This window comes from Schistocerca serialis, chromosome 4 (assembly GCF_023864345.2).
Source record: "Schistocerca serialis cubense isolate TAMUIC-IGC-003099 chromosome 4, iqSchSeri2.2, whole genome shotgun sequence".
Lineage (NCBI taxonomy): Eukaryota > Metazoa > Arthropoda > Insecta > Orthoptera > Acrididae > Schistocerca > Schistocerca serialis.
This window is the reverse complement of record NC_064641.1, coordinates 467,215,089-467,240,499: the sequence shown is the minus strand read 5'-3', so window position 1 is coordinate 467,240,499 and position 25,411 is coordinate 467,215,089. Positions and strand designations below refer to the sequence as shown.

Sequence of the window (25,411 nt, the reverse complement as noted above, 5' to 3'; positions counted from 1 at the left end):
ACCAGTTTTTCCATTCGTCTGTAAAGAATTTGCGTTTGTATTTTGCAGCCTTGATTTATTAAACTGATAGTTCAGTAATTTTCACATCTGTCAACACCTGCCTTCTTTGGGATTGGAATTATTATATTCTTCTTGAAGTCTGAGGGTATTTCGCCTGTCTCATACATTTTGCTCACCAGATGGTAGAGTTTTGTCAGTACTGGCTCTCCCAAGGCTTTCAGTAGTTCTAACGGAATGTTGTCTACTCCCGGGGCCTTGTTTCGACTCAGGTCTTTCAGTGCTCTGTCAAACTCTTCACACAGTATTGTACCTCCCATTTCATCTTCATCTACATCCTCTTCCATTTTCATAATATTGTCCTCAAGTGCATCGCCCTTGTATAGACCCTCTATATACTCCTTCCACCTTTCTGCTTTCCCTTCTTTGCTTAGAACTGGGTTTCCATCTGAGCTCTTGATATTCATACAAGTGGTTATCTTTTCTGCAAATGTCTCTTTAATGTTCCTGTAGCCCATTGGTATTCCTTTTTGCCTGCTTCATTTATTGCATTTTTGTATTTCCTTCTTTCATCAATTAAGTTCAATATCTCTTCTGTTACCCAAGGATTTCTACTAGCCCTTGTCTTTTTACCTACTTGATCCTCTGCTGCCTTCACTACGTCAGCCCTCAAAGCTACCCATTCTTCTTCTACTGTACTTCTTTCCCCCATTCTTGTCAATTGTTCCTTATGCTCTCCCTAAAACTCTGTACAACCTCTGGTTTAGTCAGTTTATCCAGGTCCCATCTCCTTTATTTCCCACCTTTATGCAGTTTCTTCAGTTTTAATCTACAGTTCATAACCAATAGATTGTGGTCAGAGTCCACATCTGCCCCTGGAAATGTCTTACAATTTAAAACCTGGTTCCTAAATCTCTGTCTTACCATTATAAAATCTATCTGATACCTTTTAGTATCTCCAGGCTTCTTCCCTGTATACAACCTTCTTTCATGATTCTTAAGCTATGTGTTAGCTATGATTAATTTATGCTCTGTGCAAAATTCTACCAGACGGCTTCCTCTTTCATTTCTTAGCCCCAATCCATATTCACCTACTACGTTTCCTTCTCTTCTTTTCCCTACTATCGAATTCCAGTCACCCATGATTATTAAATTTTCGTCTCCCTTCACTATCTGAATGATTTCTTTTATCTCATCATACATTCCATCAATTTCCATCATCATTTGCTGAGCTAGTTGGCATATAAACTTGTACTACTGTAGTAGGGCTTGTAAACACAGAATCAAATTGGGGGAATGCAGGAGTAGGTTTAATAATGAATAACAAAATAAGAATGAAGGTAACCTACTATGAACAATAAAGTTAATGCATTATCGTAGCCAAGATGGACATGAAGCCAACACCCATGACGATAGTAAAAGTTAATATGCCAACTAACTCCACAGAGGATGAAGAGATTGAAGGAATGTATGAGGAGAGAAAAGAAATTATTCAGAGAGTTAAAGGAGACGAAAATTTGATTTTGATGAGAGACTGGAATTCGATAGTAGGAAAAGGAAGAGAAGGAAAAGTAGAAGTTGAATATGGACTGGGGGAAAGGAATGAAGAGGAATCCATCTTGTAGAATTTTGCATAGAGCATAATTTAATCATAGCTAACACTTGGTTTAAGAATCATGAAAGAAGGTTGTATATGTGGAAGATGCCTGGAGACACTGGAAGGATTCAGATTGGTTATATAATGACAAGACAGAGATTTTGGAACCCGATTTTAAATTGTAAGGCATTTCCAGGGACAGATGTGGACTCTGAACACAATGTATTGACTATGAATTGTAGATTGAAGCTGGAGAAATTGCAAAATGTAGGAAATTAAGGAGGTAGGATGTGCACAAGTTGAAAGAACCAGAGCTGGTTGTGAGTTTCTGAGGAAGTGTTGGGCAATGACTGACTAGAACAGGGGGAAGGGAATACAGTAGAAGATGAATGGTAGCTTTAGGAGATGAAATAATGAAGGCAGCAGATGAAACAGGTAAAAATAGAAGGCCTAGTAGAAATCCTTTGAATAACACAGGAGATAATGAATTTAATTGAAGACAGCAGAAAATACAAAAATGCAGGAAATAAAGCGAGTGAAAGGGAGTACAAATGTCTATAAAATGAGATTGACAGGAAGTGCAAAATGGCTAAGCAGGAATGGCTAGAGGACAAATGTAAAGATTTAGATCATATTTCAATAGGGGAAAGACAGATACCGCCCACAGGAAAACGAAAGAGGCCATTGGAGAAAGGAGAAGCAGCTGTGTGACTATTGAGAGCTTAGGTGCAAAACCAGCCCTAAACAAAGAAGGGAAAGCCAAAAGATGGGAAGAATATGTAGAAAGTCTATACAAGGAAGATGAGCTTGATGACAATATTTAAGAAAGGAAAGTGGGCTGAGATGAAGGTGAGACGGGAGATATGATAGTACGAGAAGAATTTTACAGAGCTCTGAAAGATCTAAGTCGAAACAAGGCCCCGAGAGTAGAAGACATCAGAACAACTGGGAGGGCCTTTCATGACAAAAAGGCTTGCACAATTTATAAGACAGGCAGAATGCCCTTAGACTTCAAAATAATGTAATAATTGCAATTCCAAAGAAAGCGGGTTCGGACAGGTGTGAAATTAGGGAACTATCAGCTCAGTAAGTCATGATTTCAAAATACTAACATGAATTCTTTACAGTAGAATGGAAAAGCCATAGAAGCCGACCCCAGGGAAGATCATATTGGATTGTGGAGAAATATAGGCTTAGTCAGACTTTGGCAATGTTGACTGGAATATTCTCTTTGAAATTCTGAAGATAGCAAGGTTAAATATAGTGAGCGAAATCCTGTGTACAACTTGTACAGAAACCAGATGGCAGTTTATAAGCGTTCTAGGCCATGGAAGGGAAGCAGCAGTTGAGAAGGGAGTGAGACAGGGTTGTAGCCTCTCTCTTATGTTATTCAATCTGTACATTGAGCAAGCAGTAAAGGAAACAAAAGAAAAAATTGGACTAGGAATTAAAATTCAAATAGAAGAAAGAAAAAGTGGAGGTTTGCCAATGACATTGTTGTTCTGTCTGAGACAGCAAAAGACTTGGAAGAGCAATTAAACAGGATGGACAGTTATCTTGAAAGGAGGATATAAGGTGAACATCAACAAAAGCAAGACAAGGGTAATAGAATGTAGCTAATTAAATCAGGTGACACTGAGGGAATTAGATCAGGAAACAAGGCACTTAAAGTAGTAGATGAGTTTTGCTATTTGGAAAGCAAAATAACAGATGATGGCTGAAGCAGAGAGGATATGAAATATAGACTGGCAATGTCAATAAAAGTATTTCTGAAGAAGAGAAATTTGTTAACATCAAATATAGATTTAAGTGTTAGGTAGTCTTTTCAGAATGGTATTTGTCTGAAGTGTAACCATGTGTGGAAGTGAAATGAGGATGATGAACAGTTTAGATAAAAAGAGAATAGCAGCTTTTAAAATGTGGTGCTACAGAAAAATGCTAAAGACTAGATGGGTAGATCACATAACTAATGATGAAGTACTGATAGAATTGATGAGAAAAGAAATTTCCGTCACAACCTGACTAGAAGAAGAGACCGGTTGATAGGACACATTTTGAGACATCAGGGGATCATGAATTTAGTATTGGAGGTAAGTGTGAGGGATGAAAGTCGTTGAGGGAGATCAAGAGATGAGTACAGTAAGCACTTTCAGAAGGATGTAAATTGCATTTGGAGATGAAGAGCCTTGAGCAGGATAGAGTAGCACAAAGAGCTACATCAAACAAGTCTTTGGACTGATGATAACAACAACAACTACAACAACAACAACAACATTTTGATTAACTCCTATTTGGTTTCTACAGTCAGGCTTGAGCACTTTTTTTTTTTACAGAAGAGCAGGCTGTGTGGAGAAGGTCACCCAATAACCAGCTTGGTAGCCATTGCATGTGGGAAGTCATCATGTAGCCGTATTGTGGTAGCCCTCTGGCTACGCAAGGATCACATTATTAATGCCCAAACTGTCTGTGTGTGTGTGTGTGTGTGTGTGTGTGTGTGTGTGTAGGAGCATCAAATGCCACAAGGAACACGGCATCTACATTCATTTAGACGGCCAAGCAGGTCTGAAATCTCTCTCAGCTCTTGCAGTGAGGTCCACGATCGTTGCAGAATTGTGAGGCTAGGGTAAAGCACAAAAGGGTAAACCTGCTTGTGTCCCTGATCACTCAGGAATCTGTGACAATGGACAATCTGATAGGCTGGCCAGGACAGGTGCAATGGCTCCATTTATTGGACTAGAACCTTCCCTAACCATCAATAAGGCAATGGTAAAATCAGTACTATATAGCTGCATCAGGAGGCAAAAAAAAAAAAGCTAGCTAATGGGGCTGAAGTCAAGTTCCAAAAGAAATTCTGAAATCCTGGGCTCGAACAGGAAGTAGATTAAACTCTCAGACTAATGACTAGCCATGGAACCTACACCTACACGTTGAAACTACTAAGTGTAGATGCTGTGGTTAGGAGGATGAAACTGCACCACCTTTATTCTTCCAATGTAAATCATTGGTGACCAAAAGAGAATATTCATTTCTTTAATTCCTGAAGACATTGCGCCAGAGAACTAGTAGAGTGTCTGTACTACTCTTCAATGGTACCAGCTGGCTTTACGAGAATCACAGGTAGAGAAATCTTTCAGTAAATTCAGTTCTGGTGCTGGTAGTTGAGAGTCAACAGGACCAAGCAACAGCTGTATTTTTGTAATTTTTTATATTTATAATATGTGAAGTTCAGAGGTCAAATTCGAAACTACCAAAGCAGTCTGCTGTAAAACTCAAAAATTCTTGAGGAAATGGACTTTGAAAATACCTGAGCATTTTTAACTCACTAAAAATGCCACATGTGTGTGCCACATGACTCAGTGGTAGAATATGTGCCTGGCATATGGGTGGCCTGGGTTCAATTCCCAGCCAGTGCAAATTTTTAAGGAAAGGTGAATTTCATATAAGTATTTTCGTCAAGTGTAAAATATTTAAAGATGGGGAAAAAACTCGTAGCATTAGTTACTGGTAATCGCAGTGTCAACTCTTATTTCGGTCATTACGTGGTTTTGTTCAGTTAAAATAGCTATGTCATTTATATATAAAGTTAATCAAATATATGCTAGTGAAGACATACGTAATTATTGTTTTTATGAAAATTGCATGTGAGTTGAGGAGCAAATGTGATAAAAATGCAGTATTTGTATGTTGTGCTCAATGCCATGTTTATTGTTTTCCGTGTTTTTATGACACTTATCACTCTGGCTTGTGTAAAACTACATCTGTGGCATAAAACAGTGGACACAGTCCGAAAAAAGAGCTTTGTGATTTTTCACTTTTGCCCTAAAATTTAATTTGTGTAGTTATTTTTTAAATTTAAACTATATTTATTAACTATCTTTTACAAAGAACAATAATTAAGAATAATTTAGATTTGCAGTGAAAACTAGAATTCTGCATGCGATACTTAGTATCTATATTTGTGTGCTACATGTACATCATACATCTTCAATATTTTCCTTGAAATGTTGATTTATAGTTAAGTTTATTAATTGAGCTCATGGCTACCTTCAGAAATGTACCAATGCAATTGTTATTCAATAAGCAGTAGATGCTATGAATACAGGTGTTGTGACTGTTTTTATTTATTTATTTTATAGTGATATTTCTGGAAGAAGTGGTGGTATAAGCTATAATATTAATAAAAGATAATAAAATAATCAAAGAAGATAGAAATTGTCCTGAGAAGACTAAGATAGGAATGCGGAAACAATTTAACTCGGACAGCCGGTGGTTGTCAATCCACTGAATTTGTGAAGGGCACAAACTCTTCTGGGATCTTAAATCTTTTAATCATATCTGTATAGTATAATTCTGTATCACTGTCTATTAGATATACTGTTTTTGGATGTGGTATATTCTGAACTTGAAAAGGTCCACTGTAACACAGAAAAAGTTTAGTCATTTCCTTCTTTAAATTCGAGCTATGTTGAAAAATCACACATTAACACCCTGCCATCTGGCGACATCACAGTGGTGTTGTGCGTGAAATAGTGGTCAACAGCCGGCGACACCACAGTGCCGTTGTGAGCATAGTATCGTGCAGTGGTCGGCAACAACACTTAAGTATCTTTTGCATATGTTGGTGTTTTGTTTAGGTAAGAAGAAGTTACACACATCAACAAGTTTTTTGTTTTTAGAAGTACTTGTACCCTTTCATCATGGCATACGAAAGAAAGTAAAGCAGAATCATCGGAAGATAGTGAAATATGTCCTAGAAGAATTCGGCGAATGCTATAGTTGCCAACTGATTCGGATGAATCAGGTGAAAAAGACAGCGCATAGTGGTCAGACTTCGATTTACCGAGGACCAGTAATAAAGTTGAAGGATCTCTGGGTGCAAACATATTTCCCAAAGATACGCTGAGCGTTGATGATATAGTAGAATTATATCTTGGGAACAATCTATTTGAATATATTAGCAATGAAACCAACAAGTACTACAGTCAAAATTGCAATAGAAGGAAACCGGATTTAAAAAATGCCAAATTTGTCGATGTTACAGGACCCGAACTCAGAAAATGGTTTGGGTTTGCTATCCTTATGGGAATTGTAAAAAAAGAAAGGATTGATGATTATTGGTCAACGAATCCCATGATAGACAAACTGATATTTCGCAAAACGATGTCCCACAACAGATTCAGACAAATATTATCATGTTTACATTTTTCTGACAACAACAACAACAAACCACATAATGCCAACTGGCTTTTCAAAGTATAATTCGTAATTGATTATTTTTCCAAAAAGTATAAAGAAATGTTTAATCTAAGTCAAAACATCTCAATTGATGAAGGAATGATACCGTGGCGTGAATGAATAAATTTTAAAGTTTAGAATGCGTCGAAAATTACGAAATATGACGTACTCATTCGGATGCTGTGTGATTCGAGTACAGGATATATTTCCTCATTCAAGATATATTCCGGCACTGGATAGCCTTTAGCGAAAACAGTGATGGAACTATTGACACCTTTTGATGGAAAGTGACATCACCTCTGCATGGATAATTATTATAACAGTGTAGAACTTGCAGAGAAGTTATTTGAAAAAGAAAAATAGAGTTTGTGGAATGATACGGGAAAATAGAGGATTTCCAGAAAAATTAAAGCGCACAAAGTCAATGTGTTTGAAGCTTGTCATCAACAGAAAGGTGACAAGCAGCCGGCGACGAGCCAAGTAATCCAAATTAGCGATGCTGGCACCAAGCAAATAAATTTGTACAAGACATGTGGAAGGAAAGTGTTAATACCAAATCATTCATTTTAAAGTTTGGCACAACAGCGTTATCATTAAAAATTCGGACAAACCCCCCCCCTCCCCCTTTCTCTCTCTCTCTCTCATATTTTCTTTCTTTTTTGTGTGTATGTGTGTGTAATCAGATTCACTGGTGAATTGGGCCATGTTAAACAATTCTAACAAGGGCTCTCCTATAAAGGTTTTATTCATAATTTTTACAGGAGATATTCCTGTTGACCTATGCAGTAATTCAGTAAACATTTCTTGAATTTCCAGCACTAGTTGTGTCCAGGTAGTGTGCCTCATAGAACAGTATGTTTTACACAACCGTCCTAATTCCTTCATAACACGTTCACAAGGATTAGTTTGTGGACTATAATTGGATATAGTTACCTCTCTTAATTGTAGCTCCTCTCACAAAACCATCTTGTCTTATCTTTTCATTCTTGGATAGTGTAGTTGCCCCTTCATGCTCAAGCCACTGCCAAGCCGCGATGCCAAAACTTAAAAGATCCTGCTCACAACAGTTGAAGCTGTTTACTTTTCATTACACCTTGCTGTTTTCTTGTATTCCACACCTCCCATTTAATGTCTGCACATGCGAAATCAAACACCCCTGTGCAGTATATGTTCCATGACTTACACCCTACTTAATATTATTCTGTCATGATCATCATTCCTTGTGCTACACAAGAAGGGTGAAATGTTGTTACCTAAATGGCATGTAACACTTCAGGGGTCTGCATACTGCATGTGGATGCAGGAGGAGCTGCCTGTAGATGACTAACAGCTGAAGATGCTGTTGGCCACAGTCAGCTGTATGGAAGCTGCTGCCTCAGAGTGTAGTGATGTTGGAGGAAGTGGCATTCACATGGAACACCTCAGGTGTAACTTGTGTCACTCACGGGCTCTGCTTCCTAGGTACCTTCCAGCCTGCCTGACATTAGGGGATCTGCATTCACTGCTGAGTGGGTGAAAGATTGTAATGTGATTGCGTCGCTCGAGGCAGAGTCTCAGTGTTCAGACATTCGCCCTGTGAGTGGACTGGTGGCCGCTCATTCAGCAGAGTTCGAGGAGGCTTACAGGGAGAGGGGTTTGCTAGGTATCAGGAAGTCCAATGTTAGCAAGTTTTAGTTCATGTTGGCATCAGTGATGCCTGTCGCTAGAGTTCTGAGGCCATCCTCTGGCCGCATGGGTGACTGGCAGAAGTGGTAAAGACTACTAGCCTCAATCATGGGCTGAAAGCAGAGCTTAAAGTTAGCAGTATTGCACCCAAAAATGATTTGTGTCCTTTTGGTTTGGAGTGGCTCTGTCAATTCTGCAATGGTACGGCTACAGACTTCTGGACCTAAGTTGTGGGTAGTAGAACTGTAGGATTTGCTTTGGTAGGTGGGGGGGGGGGGGGGTCCACTACACAGAGGAAGCATCTACTCAGGTAACAGACTACTTTTGGAGTGCTTATTTGAGTGGAGTGGAGTGGAGTGGCTGTGAGACAGTTTGAGGTTCATTAGTTGATATGCAGAGAACGGAGAGAGATAGTATGCAAAGTAAAGACACTTCAAATGTCAGCACATTAACAGTAAACTGCCAAAGCATTCATAACAAAACCCTGAATTTACTGCCCTCCAGGAAACCTGTCACTACGTGGAACCAAAATTTGAATGAAACCTGAAGTAGAGATCTCTGAAATATTTAATGAGATGTCTATAGAAAAGACAGATTAAATGCTGTAGGAGGGAGAATGTTCATTGTAATCGATAAAAATATTGTCCCTGTTGAGGTCGAAATTGAGTCTGACTGCAAAGGTATTTGGATGAGGTAACTGGCCTAGGTGAATGCAACTTCATGTTTCACAGGCAAGTGTTCAGGAGAGCTTCTGTAAAGTTTGGAAGGTAGGAGACAAGGTACTGGCAGAAGTAAAGCTGTGAGGACGGGGCGTGAGTCGTGCTTGGATAGCTCAGATGGAAGAGCACTTGCCCACGAAAGGCAAAGGTCCTGAGTTCAAGTCTCGGTCCGGCACACAGTTTTAATCTGCCAGGAAGTTTCATATCAGCACACACTCCAATGCAAAGTGAAAATCTCATTCTGGCAACTTTATCATTAGATATTTTTACCAGCTGCCAGATTCCATTGTAAAAGTTATAGAATCATTCAAAGAAAGTCTACACTTGGTAATTCTGAAGTACACCAATCATGCAATATTAGTTAGACGTGACGTTAACCTACAGCGTATAGACTTGAACATCTATGGTTTCACTGCAGGCGATATTGACAGACAGTTTTGTCAAGTAGCTGTGAATACATTATCTGAAAAACTGTCTTCAGCTGCTAGTTCAACAACTTACATGCAGTGGAAATATTTTATACCTTGTTGCTACAGATGGGCCTGACCTTATCGACAGTGTCAGTATAGATACAGGAATGAGTGATAATGGTGTCATAATGACAGTGGTTACTAAAGAAAATACATCCATGGAGAATGATAGGAGAATTTTCATGCTGGAAAAAGCAGAGAAGCAGCTCTTAGCATCCTACTTAACACAATGAATGGACATCATTTAGTTCAAATATGTTGGACATAAAAGAATTGTGGCAAAACTTTAAACTTATTGTAAATTGCATTCTGGAGAAATATGTGCTGAATAAGTGTTACGAATGTAAATATCCACTGTGATTTAATAACAAAATGTGGAAAATTTGAAGGAAGTAGTTATTGCTGCATTCTCACTCCAAAGAGGAATGCGGAAATGTTGACAAACAGATATTAGTAAAAATTCCTGCATCTATAAAAAGATGTGTGTGAAGCATACTACTACTTCCACCATTAAATTTGAGCTAAAGTGCTTGCTGAGAATGTGAGAATATTCTGGTGCTATTTAAAATCATTAAGTAAGTTTTATGGCTTCTGTTTAGTCATTTGTTGATGAGTCTTGTGTGGCAATAGAATACAGCAAAAGGAAAGCTGAAATTTTAAATTTAACATTCAAACAATATCATTCACTCAGTAGGATCGTACAAACATTCCATAGTTTGACCATTGCACAGATTGTGTTATGTGACTACCTCTGTTAGAGCTGCTCTCCTAGTCTTAATGTAATTTGGATTAATGACAAGTTTGAAATTACAAGTGATGCACTGCATTAGTTAATTTGACGTTTTCCCCATTTATTAACACACAGACTATTACGATGATCAGCTGGTACATGATAATTTATATAGTATATTTGTCTCAGGTTAGTATGTACATTCCATTTTGAAAGATTTGGCCATGAACACTCATATTCAGTATTCTTTAGCTATACAGTTCTGACAGAAAACCAACATAATTTATGTTCACTTGCATATTCATTACACATTTAAGCTCTTCACATTTGGGTAGCTGATCAGAACCTGATGGTAATACTAATTGGAAATGTTGACATTGGAACTACTGCAGACTCCCTCAGCGAAATCTCACAAAGATGTTTACACATACAGGGTTGGGGCAAAAAGATGAAGATGGAAACATCACAAAAAAATGCGTGCTTCAACATAAATGCAGATGCTAACCAAGCCTGAAGGTTGCACTGTTGTATTTGACTACAAACGGCACCTGTACAAGTCCTCAATACATTGCAGCTGTCAGTCATGGTTATAACAGTGTTCTATTTATTTGTGAGTGCATTATGTTGGAGCTAAGTGAATTCAAACATGAGCAAATTGTTGGTCCTTGTATGGTAGGTACTTCTGCAACCTTGGTGGTCAAAGTGTTGGGTGTATTCACTGTACTGAAGATCTATACCACATACAGGGAGGGCAGAGAAACACCACCTACGAAGTCACAATGTGGACGAAAGTTTATGGTGATTGATTGTGACAGATGGCCATTGAAGAGCATTGAGATGAAAATTAAGAGGATGGCAGTTTCAAAAGTCAATGCAGCACTGAAACAACGTGGTAGAAGTTCCATAAGAAGTGCGAGTTGGAATTCCTGACACCGTTCATCAGTGATGCCTAGAAAGAAAAAAGTAGTAATGAACCCATAAATTCTGGACAATGGAGCAGTGGAACAAAGTTGTTTTGTCAGACAAGTCTTGTTGCACACTGTTTCCAAGTTCTTGTCAAGATTATGTCCCGGGTTGGGTGATGGTTTGGACAGCCATATTGTGGTAATTGTGGTACTCCATGGCTCCCAAGGGTACTCTGCAAGGTCACATTACTGCCAAAGACTGAGACTATTTTGACTGATCAAGTCCATCCCATAGTTCATTGTTCGTGTCCTAGTGGTGACGCTGTGCTCAAAGTCGAGTGGTCCCCTGTATACACAGTTCTCATCATCTAGGACAGATTTTGTGAGCACAAGGATGAATTGTCACATCTCCCCTGGCGACCACAGTTACCAAATCTCAGTAGTATAGAGCTTTTGTGGTCTAATTTGGAGAGAAAGGTGCATGGCCACTGTCCACCTCCATCATCGTTACCTGAACTTGACACTATTGTGCAGTGAGAATGGTATATGATTCCCTTGAAAGCCATATGGAACTTTCACATATCCATTCCAAGATATCTGGAAGCTGTTTTGAATGACAACAGGTTTCCTACACTGTATTAGGCATAGTAATGTGTTATATTTTTGGTGTTTTCATACTTTTGTTCATCCCATGTGAATGTTTGCATTTTGATAACTAACCCAGGGCAGACTAAAGCATTGTTCATATGTTGGTTGCTAAATGAGAACTGGCTTTAACACTTACATGTTCACATGTTGATAACTAAACATGTACTGCCTGAAGGATTGTTCAGTAAAACTATTTATAGAAAAATCTGTGACTAATTCAAATTTGTGATTACATTTTGATTTATAATGAGGAGAAAGAGCAAAAATAGCAGATATGGAATTACAATGAACCATGGAGTAATAAGATTTAACTGTCTGTTGGATGACTGAAAACTTTAGAAAATTATAATTATGTGGACTATATTGTGAATACTGTGTACATTTCCACATAGAGTCACGATTCTTGCATTTTTGAAATAATTACAGTTAAAAATGGAACATGGTGGAAGACAAAACTTTAATTATGAATAACTTTCAAAGTATGACATTTGCTAAGTAGAGAGTCTGGCGTCTTTAAATGGAAGTATAACACTTCAGTCAGAACTACTTGTTAGCCCACTTCGACTGATGACCACAGCAGTTAAGTCCCATAGCGCTCAGAGCCATTTTGTTAGCCCACTTCAAACCCTATTTCCATGTGTTTGTGGAACATCTTAAATTGTAGACATCTTAATATCAAAATAACTTCCAAGTACTTAACTGACCTGTTGTCATCAATAATTGGGAAATTACATTGTGAGTAATAAATCTTCACAATTCTCTGATTGAGTAATAAAGTAGCTAATCAGTGGAATAGTCACATTGTGTCATTCATAAAATGAGATGAAATAAAGAAGAAACATAATTACTGTCAGGAATGATATAACAAGAAGTAGATGGCTCCAACTCACTCTGTTACAGCTTATGTATGGAATACATAGAAGAAGGAATCCTTGGCACTGAGAACCAACTAAAACATTTGAAAACAAATAAATCAGCAGGTTTGGATTGATTGCAGTTCAGCTACAAAGGGAGTACTCTTTGGCATAGGGCCTGTACTAAGCTAGAATTTATTGCGAATCTTGTGCCCATTGCAAAGTCCCAGGTGACAGAAAGAAAGAGTAGGTGACTTCTGTAAGTGAGGAGAATAAAATATAGATTTCTGGAAAGTGTTTGACAGAGTGGCCCACTGCAAATGGGTAATAAAGGTCTGAATATACAGAATATGTTCTCACATATGTGATAGGACTGCTGTTGTCCTCTATATACATAAACGCACTGACTATTTAAAATCCAGGATGGAATAATGCAATATTATGAAATGGGTAGATTACTACTCATCATATAGCATAGATGCTGAGTCACAGGTTGGCAAAAAAAAAAAAAAAACCTGTCAAACAAGTAAGCTTTCGGCCAAAAAGGCCTTAATCAGAATTAGACGAGAGAGACACACACACACACACGTTTTATCCCCTTAGTGGTTGGATTTCCTAAAAACACTGAGACACACATTTTTTATTTTCTGACTGAGAAACCAAATACCAATTTTCGGAGTTCTAGCTTCAAAATTTCTTCAATAGTGACATACTTTCAGATAGCCTTTCATCCACTGCATCAGTGCATTAGGAGTGGAATTTTGGACAATCCTTTCTTAAATGATGCCTACAGTATAAGGTCCAGACCCTCTCCAAACTTCAAGATTCCATCCTTAGTGGTTTGGGCTGGATGATGCTGAGTCAGTGAATCAGTCTGACTCTTATTTCATCTCCTTAGGGGTTGAATTTCCAAAAACAGTGAAACACGTATTTTTCAATCTCCAAATGAGAAGCCAAACACCAGTTTTCAAAGATGTAGCTTTAAAAATGCTTTCACAATAAAATACTCCCATAAAATGTTGCACTCCTTTTCCCCTTTTCCATCCCCCCCCTCCCCCCCCCCCTCCCCAACAGTTGAATTTCCAAAAACAGTGACACATGTGTGTTTTATTTCTAACAGAGAAGTGAAATACGACTTCTCACAGATTTAGCTTCACCAACAGTGAAGTATTTCCATAAAAGCTTTCATCCGTCATTCCACCCCTGTAGGGGTTGACTTTCCAAAAACAGAGAAACATATTTTTTTTATTTCTGAGAAGCCAAATTTAAATTTTCATAGATTTAGCTGTAAGAATGCTTGCATAATAAAGTATTTTCATAAAAAAGTTCATTCCCTATTTCTCTCACTTTGCGTTCAGTTTCAAAAAGCACTGAAACATATTTTTTTGTTTTTTTGTTTTATGTTTGTAATCAAGAAGTTAGATACCAATGTCCAGAGATGGAGCTTTAAAACTACTCTAGTAGTTCTTTAATAATAATATATTTTCAAAAACAGCTCCCACCCACTATTTCACTCCAGTAGGGTTAAATTTTCAAAAATGCTAAAACTAGTATTTCTTTATTTCTGACAGAGAAACCATATTCAAATTTTCATAGGTCTAGCTCCAAAATTTCTGTAATGGCATGACATTTTTCAAAAAAACCCTTCATCCCCTGTTTCACCACCCTAGAGATGGAATTTCAAAAAATCCCTCCTTACAGGATGCCTACAGTATAAGATCCACACCTTTGCCAAATCTGGAGTTTCTGTTCTTAGCCATAGAAACTAAGGATAGAAAGTTGAAATTTGGAGAAGAGTTTCTATTTTTAGCGCCACTGTGCCCCTCCCCCATTAACCCTGGACCTTGCCATTGGTGGAAAGGCTTGCGTGCCTCAGTGATACAGATAGCGATACCGTATGTGCAACCAAAACCCAAAACAGAGGGGTATCTGTTGAGAGGCCAGACAAACATGTGGTTCCTGAAGAGGGGTAGCAGCCTTTCCAGTAGTTGTAGGGGCAACAACAGTCTGGATGATTGATTGATCTGGCCTTGTAACATCAACCAAAACGGCCTTGCTGTGTTGGTATTGCAAACAGATGAAAGCAAGGGGGAACTTCAGCCACAATTTTTCCTGAAGGCGTGCAGCTCTGCTGTATGGTTGAATGATGATGACATCCTCTTGGGTAAAATATTCCGGAGGTAAAATAGTCCTCCCTTTGGATCTTCAGGCAGGGACTACACAGGAATCAGGAGAAACAAAACTTGCGTTCTATGAATTGGAGCATGGAATGTCAGGTGGGTTAGAAAATTTAAAAAGGGAAATGGATAGGTCAAAGTTAGATATAGTGGGAAGTAGTGAAGTTTGGTGGCAGGAGGAACAAGACTTCTGGTCAGGCGAATATAGTTTTATAAATACAAAATCAAATAGGGGTAATAAGGGAGTAGATTTAATAATGAATAATAAAATAGGAATGTGGATAAACTACTATGAACAGCAAAGTGAATGCAGTATTGTAGCCAAGACAGACAAGAATGCCACACCCACCACAGTTACATAAGTTTGTGTGCAAACTAGCTCTGCAGATGAGCTGGAGATTGAGAGAAACGTATGTTGAGATAAACGAAATATTCATGTAGTTAAGGGATCTGAAAAATTTATGGTGATGAGAGACTGGAATTCGATAGTAGGAAAAGGAAGAGAAGGAAAAGCGGTAGGTGAATATTGACTGGGAGAAAGAAATGAAAGAGAGAGCTGTCTGGTAGAATTTTGCACAGAGCATAACTTAATCCTAGTTACACTTGGTTTAAGAATCATGAAAGAAAGTATACATGGAAGAGACCTGGAGACACTGGAAGGTTTCAGATAGATTATATAATGGTAAGACAAGAGATTTGGGAACCAGGTTTTAAATTTTTAGACATTTCCAACCGCAGATATGGACTCTGATCACAATTTATTGGTTTTAACTACAGATTAAAATTGAAGAAACTGCAAAAAGGTGGGAATTTAAGGAGAGAGCACGTGGATAAACTGAAAGAACCAGAAGCTGTAGAGAGATTCAGAGGGAGCATTAGGGAATGATTGACAAGCACAGGGAAAAGGAATACAGTAGAAGTAGAATGGGTAACTTTAAGAGATGAAATAGTGAAGGCAGCAGAGGATCAAGTAGGTAAAAAGATGAGGACCAGCAGAAAACCTTGGGTAACACAAGATATATTGAATTTATTTGATGAAAGGAGAAAATAATAAAATGCAGTAAATGTAGCAGGTGAAAAGGAATACAAATGGGATTGACAGGAAGTGCAAAATGGCTAAGCAGGGATGGCTAGAGGACAAATGTAAGGGTGTAGAAGGATATATCAGTAGTGGTAACCCCCTGTGGGTCCGGGGTTTGGAATAGGCCCGAGGTAGTCCTGCCTGTCATAAGAGGCGACTAAAAGGAGTCCCACACGTTTCGGCCTTTGTGATGGTCCCCTGTAGGGTTTGATCTCCATTCTTCAAAATTTTGCCGAAGAGCGAGCCAATTGGGGAAGGGTGCCTTACATGGTGCATCATGTCCATCGTGCATTGAGATCTTTAGCCCACTTTCTCGTCGTCACATTTCAGTCCCACTCATTCTCCATCTCTCGGATGAGGACACCTTCCTGGATGTGCTGGATGTGTTATCGACCATGCACTATGCAGTGTCGCTTTCTGCGTTGACAATGACCATGGACTTCTTTGCACCTGATATCCAGCAAGATAGCCAGTCCGTTGTGGTGGGGCCACCATGTACCCTGTTGGTTGTAGCCCCCCGACAACACAGGGATCGCTCTGCTGATGCTTGTGCCGTTAACTTCCCATGTGTGTCAAAGGGTAGATGCTCATCCCCCTGGGGCATCGGGACCCCGGCAATAGCCATCCTGCCAGGTGGCCTTTGCTGCAGCTGGGTGGTGCCCGTGGGGAGGGCCTCTGGTCAGAGTGGGTGGCATCAGGGCAGATGACACGTGATGAATCGTATCCATCATCTCTTCCTGGTGGTGAAACACCAGCAGTCTCTTAAGTGTTCATGAGCTCAATTCAATGCACAGACGTACGATCCCAAATCATTCCCCTCCCTGGCCACACCGTGGGAGGAGTGTCAGCGTAAGGATGGCAGCGGATCTTATTTGCCCCAGTACCTCGTATGTTCAAGAGCTGATGGCGAATCTTTCATGACAATGAAGCCTCAGTTTTTTGTTGAGCATTTAGATGACAAGTTGGGGGAGTTGGAGGTATTTCCAAAGTGAGATCTGTGTCAGTCTTGATCAAAACAGCACCCTCTGCCCAGTCACGGGAGTTACTCACTTGTGACAAGCTGGGGGATGTTTCTGTAGCCATCACACCCCATAAGAGCTTAAATATAGTCCAGGGAATCATATTTCACAGGGACCTTCTTTTGCAGTCTGACGAGCTTTGCACTAATTTAGAGTGGCGAGGTGTACGTTTTGCCCAGTGTGTCCACCAGGGTCCGAAGGATAATCAGGTTGCCACCGGTGCCTTCATCTTGGCCTTTGTGGGTGATGCATTGCCTGAGAAGGTCAAAGTGATGGTTTACCGCTGTAATGTAAAGCCCTATATCTCTCCCCCGATATGGTGCTTTAAGCGCTTGAAGTTCAGCCATATGTCCTCCTGCTGTACTTCCAGCATCATATGTCGACATTGTGGATGCCCATCACATCCCAATACTCCATGTGCCCTGCTTCCCATTTGTGTCAACTGCGGGGAGCACCGTTCGCCTTGCTCGCCAGACTGCAGGATTCTTCAGAAAGAAAGGAAAATCATGGAGTACAAGACCCTGGACAGACTGACCTACACTGAGGCTAAGAGGAAATTTGAACGCCTGCATCCTGTATGTATGACATCGTCTTACGCCACCACTACAGCAGTTCTGGCACTATCAGCTCCATCAACCCCAGTCACCTCTCAGAGCCAGAAGATTACAAATGCCCCCATGATGGTGGGGGGCATCTCCCTCCGTGTTGATACTCCACCCCCCACCCCAACCATGAGGAATGTCTATCCCCACTTCTAAGCTGGAGAATCAGAAGTCTTCTTTGGCTTCTCTCACTAGGAAGGGGTCCCTTGGGTCACTCCCGTTTCAGGTTTCTGCTTGTGGGAAAGATGACACCCACCAGTGGCTAAAGAGCTCAAAAGCAGCTGGTCGTAGGGCTTCATGCTCATCCTCAGTCCTGGAGACTGAGCCAGTGAAGTCCTCCCAATCACCCTTTGCCTTGGCCAGTCTTTTATAGTCTGTTCATCCCAAGTTGACTCGCAACCTTGGTCAGTGTTTTGAGATCCATGGTACCTTGAAGTTTAATTCTTACTAAAGTCATACACATCCCAAGCTGCCTAGTTTTACATAAGTACATGCCTGGGATGCTTGCACTGCCTGCCTCAGTTGGTTTATCGGTCTCCACCTTCAGTCAGAAGATGTGCTGTCTGATTTACATTAGTGAAACACATGGTATGAAACATTTTTAACAAAACTAATTATCACACTACGAAAGATTACTATGTAGGTACTTCTCATGGTAATTTACTTTATTCTGTACTATTGTAAGAAGCAATTATCCGCCATTGACCATAGGCCACTGGGCAAAGTAATGGATCACCACGAGTCCCCTGCAGGTCAGCCTATTTTTTAACTGTTATGGGAGAAGGTTTAGTTTATATTTATTTCCCAAGAATAGCTACATTTATTTATACATTGGAGTTTTTATGTCAAATTCTTACACGCCTCATCTAAATGGACTCAAATACACCCTTCATATACAGGGTGGCACACAAAATATGTTACCAATTGTTTCTTTCACAATTTACGATGCACATTAGATATCGCACTGGGGTCTCTACAGCAGTACCAGCAGAGCTTGGAAAAACAAATGAGTTATGAAATGACATGTAATTCACGATACTGCCGCTAGGAGACTAGTAAGCAGCAAAGGATGACAATGGAAGACTGACGACACAGCAACGATCAGCAATTGTGTTACCTTTTGTGACTTTGTTACTTGTTGTGACTCAGAGGCATTTTCGACAACAGTTTAACACACGATGGGTCCGTTGCAATAAGACCATCCACAGTTTGTATGATAAATTTGTGCAGGAAGGAACAGTATTGGAAGCGAAGGGACCTCTACCTAAGCCTGTTTGTTCGGCAGAGAATATTGAAGTGGTACGAGTTGCTGTACACAGAAGTCCCGGGAAATCATGTAGAAAGACAGCAGTGCAACTGAGAATATCCAGACGCTCCATTCAATGCATTCTTAAAAGTGACCTCCATATGTACCCATACAAGATGACCTGTGCACAGAAGCTCACTGAAGAATACAAGCAGCAGAGACTACTGTTTGCTCAGTGGGTGGAGGATAGGGAAGAAACTCTCAACAATGTTTGGTTTCAGACGAGGCGCATTTTCATTTAGACGGTGTGGTAAACAAACAAAATGCATGCTTTTGGGCCACTGAAAACCCACAAGTGCTTCATGAACGACAACATTATGTTCCACGGATTACAGTGTGGGCAGCAATTTCCAGTCACGAACTTATTGGACCCTTTTTCTTTGAAGAAACTGTGAACAGCGGGCGTTATTTGAGCATGCTTCGCAATAGCTTCATTCCACAGCTTCTTGTTACTGCCTTGCCCTTCAACACGCAGTGGTTCATGCAAGATGGAGCAAGGCCACATACTGCAAACACTGTGTTGGAGTTTTTACACGAGCATTTCGACATGCGGATCATTTCACTCAGGTTTCCAGGTCGCTTCAATGATGGACAAAATTGGCCCCCCAATAGTCCAGACCTCAATCCATGTGACTTTTTTCTTTGGGGATACCTAAAGGAAATAATTTTCCCGAAACATCCACGTGGTTTAATGGGGCTCAGAAGACTTATTCTTCAAGCTTGCAGTGAAATTACGGAAGACGTGTGCCATAGGGTAATCACTAACTTCAGTGTTTGTTTGAAGGAAGTTAGGAAACAAAATGGTGGACATATTGAGCATATGCTGAGTTAGAACAAATCTCCATGGACGGCTCTTCATTGTAGTATATGTTACTTTCAGATTGTATTGACAATAAAGTTTATATTAAAAAACAATACAGTAACATATTTCGTGCGCCACCCTGTATTTATGTAGAAGAATCAAAGACTAAGGTGTAGGTATCCTGCCTTTATAATTGACCAATGATGTGATGGAGTTAATCTGGTTTGAAGGGTCTTTCTCATTGCTGCAATAATACGAAAGCCATTGGTCACAATGGCTGTACTGATGCCAAAATGTCATCCATAAGCATAGATGGTGCTTTGTTGCTGCCAAAAAGTGCTTGGTATTTAGAGCTGCAAGTGATTAAATGCTTTATTAGGTGAGGAATTATGTTGTTGTTTTGATGTTTATTAAGTTAAAAATTATTTATAATTTTATTGGAACTGTACACATTTTGTGGATAGATTTTTCATCTCATTTATTTCAAAAAACGTTTGTTGACTTCCAGATAGAAACTGAAACTGCAAAGAATGTTGGATCCAATTTGGAGAGAGTTTCTGCTGACTTGCGACAGATGCAGCAAGAAAATGCTGCACTTACAGCACAACTGAAATCTAAAGCTCAAACAAATCAAGTTTGAAGTTGGTGCAACAATTCACATTTCATGCATGTTAATAGCTCATGGTTAAGCTAGCTGTAGAATAAAATTTATGATAATATTGATGCAATATGGTTTATTAAAAACTGCAGACTTTTTTCCCCCCCCAGTGCAAGTGTCTGCTCTATAGGCCAACCTGGTGACTGTCGAATTTCAGTAGAATCACATATAATTATTTGTTAAACAGAACTTTGTTTTAGACTGAAACATATTAGCAACATATAATGTCACCTCATTGAGGTATTGTGATATATTACATCGTGATTGGGAAATGATGAAACATGTACATATATTTACAATAGTTACATGCAGAATACTTGTAGAAAAAGTGCCTTATGGGAAATGCTGCTGTTTTCTTATTTGCAGAAATTGTTCTCTTGCAAACAGCACTTACAATTTTAAACGGATATAGACAGTAGAAAATCAGTTTTTGTTGTTGACTGTGCAACAGCTTTGTTGAAGTGTAATATTGTAAATTACCACATGATAACATTCACTTTCACATCACATTGCTTGTATGGTGCTTCTGTAATATAACTCCATTTTGTAAAGAAGTTTAAATAATATGCTTTCTGGCAGCTTCATTAGATTACTTTGTGAGAAATGTGATTATGGATTAGTGTATGGAAAATTATTGTGTAGAAAAGGGTATTGTGTTCAGCAGGAGAAGAATCAGCCAGTACATGTGGTAGGTACAAGGCCTAAACAACCAGAAAAGGAAGAGGAAAAGGCAGATGTGTATCTGATCAGCACAAGAGAAGGAGATGCAAATATTTATATAGTGATCCTCAGGATTAGTGGCTACAAATTTACCACAGTACCAGATGCCATAAAAATTTCAAAGTTGTTTCCCAGCCTTTTACACTACATTATCGTATTTTTGCTACACAGCAGTCACAGTTTCTAGCACTGAAAGGGAAAAAAAGGCTATTCTTATATGGAAACATTTGGGCATTTACAAAATGTTCTTATGTGTATTTATACCAGGCTGTGGGAGGTGTTTCTGTCACAGAATACAAATTAGGTAGGTGAATCATGTTAACAAGCAGCTAAGCTAATGGAGAACTCAGCATTTAAGTACTTTTGTTTCCAAATATTATTAGCTGGAATTATTTTCAACTGCGCAAATTGTGTAAAAGATTAATATAAATATCACTGTGTATGCTTTACCATAAGAAGAATGTTTTTTTGGTGTAAATATTAGCTAATCTAGTTTTTATTGGTTGGACTGATGAAATAATGTAATTTGAATGTTCTTTTTAAGTATTCTACAAAGTAATGTAAGAGTAATGAAGGGAGACTATGATAATCCAGTATGTATGTAAAGAATTGTTGATGAGTTTTGAGTTTTCCGCAGCTAATGCGTCGTGTGCCACCAACTAAAACTTGGGACATGGAATGTTTAGATTGGGAATTTGTGTTTTTAAAGGCATTAATGATGGAATTAAGTAACTTTTATTTCCTCAGGCAATATTGATTTTGCAGTTTCATATTACATACTCACAAATTTCTTGTTCACAAATTTCTTGTTCTCCAGGCAACTGAGAACTGAAATTTTCCTACCAAGGCATCAGCCAGTACTGGCATTGCTACTACCATCTGAATCAGTGATCATGTTAATCAATTGCTGCTTGCATGTTTTATGATCTTGATTCTGTTGTTGCTGAACATTTTCTTGCCAGTGGGGGGAGCTGGGAGCTTTACTAACTAAGCTAATAGTGGGGAAAAAAACCTTGTGACTCACTTGAACAATTATTGTGATGGGGTAGATTATGATTTGATGTTGATATTCAAGTTTTGATCATTTGTTTAGATAACTACTTTTTTATTTAGTATGATTTGAATTGTCTGTATTCAAAAAGCTATGATGCTAATTTATTCATACAAATAGTGGAATTTACTGTTTCAAACATTGCAGCGGGGTTGGGAGTCAGCTGTAAACAGCATGTAAATTATTAAATATTACACAAGCTGTCAGTGACATTTTAATGTGAGAGTTTCTGAAATGTGAAGCTATGAAAAACAAATGAATTACAACTTTATGATGTAAACATATTTTCAGTTACTTGAATTTTTCAGCAGACTGGGCTCTTCCAGTTAGGTGTTTTTGGAAGAGAATGGCCCACTAAAGTTAGTGTTTGTGATTGAGTTTGCTTTTAAGTAGTCACTAATACAGAAAAGCAGAATGGCTATTTTCAGTTTTAGTTTATGTGGTGGTGCAAATAAGGAAAAAGTGAAAAAAGATGTGTAAGAGCAAATTTGCCCCTAAATGCCTCAATTATGACAGCAGTTAATCATTTAATTCCCCATTTGTGTGGTCATAGCTTATGTATAAATACTTTCTTCATTCTGGCATATAACAATTACACAGCCAGTAATATTGTTCATTAAGTATTTGTGACAACAGTTGATTTATTCTGTGGTATGAAAGTGAATGAGAGAAGTACAGATGAAAATGCTAAGTAATGTTGTCTGATATGCACCATTAATTGAAGTGTGTATTTCTTAGAGCAAATTTTGTTATGGTTGAGTTGTAAATGATACATTCCTATGTAAGTCATCTCTCTTCATTGATGGTGATTATGTTGTATGCTGCTATTTTGCTGTAAATTTGTTAACATGTTGCAATATACATATCACATGTAATATTTATATACAGAAACATTGAGAGGTCTGTAATTTGTTCTGGTGTGTTCTAATAAGGATGATACTTATATGCATGAAGAAGGGGAATCAATGTTCTCATAAGTGAACATGTATGAAAGTAGAGCATCTTGTGTATTAATGGTGTTAATTAGCAAGAGAAACTTCTTAATACACTGTCTATTAATGAATAGTGGTCAGTATTGGTGAAATGTGGAATATGTACCCCATTTCTGGTTGTATTGGAAGTAATATACTAGATTTAAACTGACAAATTGAACATGTGTGAATGAGAGTCGTACTTTCATGTTTATTTGTTGCCATAATAGCTTTATAATTCCCATTTATGTTGTTAATATTTTAAACCACTGAAAACTTTGAATTTGGTCAATATTTTACAAATGATTGGAAGTTTCTAATTCAAGGCACTGAAGTAGCCTTTCTTTTGGAAAATAGAAAAATGCTTTAGAACAATATGATTTGCTTTTCATCTTTGTATCGCTAGGATGCACTGGTTTCATATTTATTCTGTACTAGATGACTCAAGTAGCTCTCACAAATGTCCAACAAACAAGTAACAAATCATGATGTTGCAGAACATTCTGAAAGCAAGTCGGCAAAAAAAAAAGAAATTGTAATAACTTGTTAAACTTGGCTGAAGAGAAACATAATGAGTATTTTTTCACTTATTGTTGATTTTTTATTCTTGTTTGTTGTATTTATGTCAGTAATGGTTCCAGTAGCAATTGGATGTGGTACAGTGACAATACAAGAAGAGATTTGTTTGTTATTTATACCTATGTGTTAATAAATTTTTTACATTTTTCAATTAAAACTAGTCATCTGCACTTTCTACACAGTATTAGAGAGCTCCTCAATAATCTCTTAATAAAGTTTGGACATAATTAAGTGTGTGTGTGTGTGTGTGTGTGTGTGTGTGTGTGTGAGAGAGAGAGAGAGAGAGAGAGAGAGAGAGAGAGACTAAGACACAGATGAAAAGTTTGACAGTTACTTGTCAGTTTGACAGTTACTTATCAGTTTGAGAAAAGCAGCTGTATATTCAGGATTTAACATTTGATATATTTGGTAAGGATTTAGCATACCCACTAGCAAATATTGAGATTGGGTACACATGAGCTGCCATGAGTATCGAAGAGGAATAGTGCAGAGCTACTGATCCAGTTGTTTACTTGCTGGCAGTAAAGACCTGGTCCAGCAATTCTTATGCAGACATCAACTGCATCGGACCTGGGCTTTGCCTTGTATCATCCTTTGTTTTCCGTGTGCTTAGTTTACTCATTTGCTTGTGATGGTAGCATTGTGTTTGCTCCGTGCTCATCTGTATGCAGTGTTCGGACACTTTGCTCTGTGATACACTGATTCACACATTGAGTTTCATTCCCTCTTCCCAGGTTCAGCTCTCTGAGTTTGTACTGTAGTTGAGCCACTGTTGGCCAGTAGAGTAAAATTTTGTGCCAACTGTGACAGTGTCACTAAATTGTCACACCTGTGCACATGCTAAACTTCTTATATTTTACAATCTTTATATGTTTTAGAAATGTATAACAAAGACTTTTAGATAATTTGCAGTATGATATTACATTATTAAACACAAAGCATACCTGAAAGATCAACATTTATTTAAACTTTATGTGTCATAAATTGAATGTCAAGAAACTAATCAAGTTCGTGCCTTTATTCAGCTTCCTGCTGCAGTACAGTCATCTTACAAATATCAACTTATTAAATTCTCATTAAATTAACATAAATGAATTGGGATAATAGGGCATATCATTCATGTGGGTCTGATCTTTATTGTGTATGTGGAGACCTCTTTATTTTGGCACTATTTAATGAGATATTAACTAATTTATTTATAACAATTTGTGTATGTTAATTCTCTAGTGCTGCCTTCAAGACCTACACGACTGTGTGCCTTACATGTATCTTGTCTATAGCATTTATTATTAATTTTATAAACAATTTTATATATCAATGTTAGTAACTTCATTAATATTTACTTCATACATGTAATGTTTTTAGTGAGTTCGTCTCTTTATTGAGACTTCAACACTGTCGTTAGATCTTCTGTATCAGATCTAGGAGTGGTTTTTTAGTGATGTTCAAAGCTTCAGATTTTGCACAGTCAGAAGCTGGTTTTTTTGCTTAGCATCCATAAGCATGCAGTAGCCAGTTAGCCTTAAACATCCTGGGATTTCCAAGCAGCAAGGTTACAGTGGCTCACCAGACAGCTTCCCAATCTCGTTTCCCAGTTCCCTGCAATGACTTGGAACGCAGCTGCA

The 25,411-nt window shown here is 38.5% G+C and overlaps 1 protein-coding gene across 2 annotated transcripts in view; it reads left to right on the top strand.

Moving 5' to 3' along the window:
• Positions 1-23,943, top strand: part of LOC126475113 (coiled-coil domain-containing protein 22 homolog) — a 214,912-nt gene extending 190,969 nt beyond the window's left edge. For both annotated transcript variants that reach the window (XM_050102697.1, XM_050102698.1), the window contains exon 11: positions 20,316-23,943. In XM_050102697.1, coding sequence (XP_049958654.1) covers positions 20,316-20,447 — 132 coding nt within the window. In that variant the 3' untranslated portion in view covers positions 20,448-23,943. The remainder of the gene's footprint in view (positions 1-20,315) is intronic.
• Positions 23,944-25,411: the final 1,468 nt, after the last annotated feature.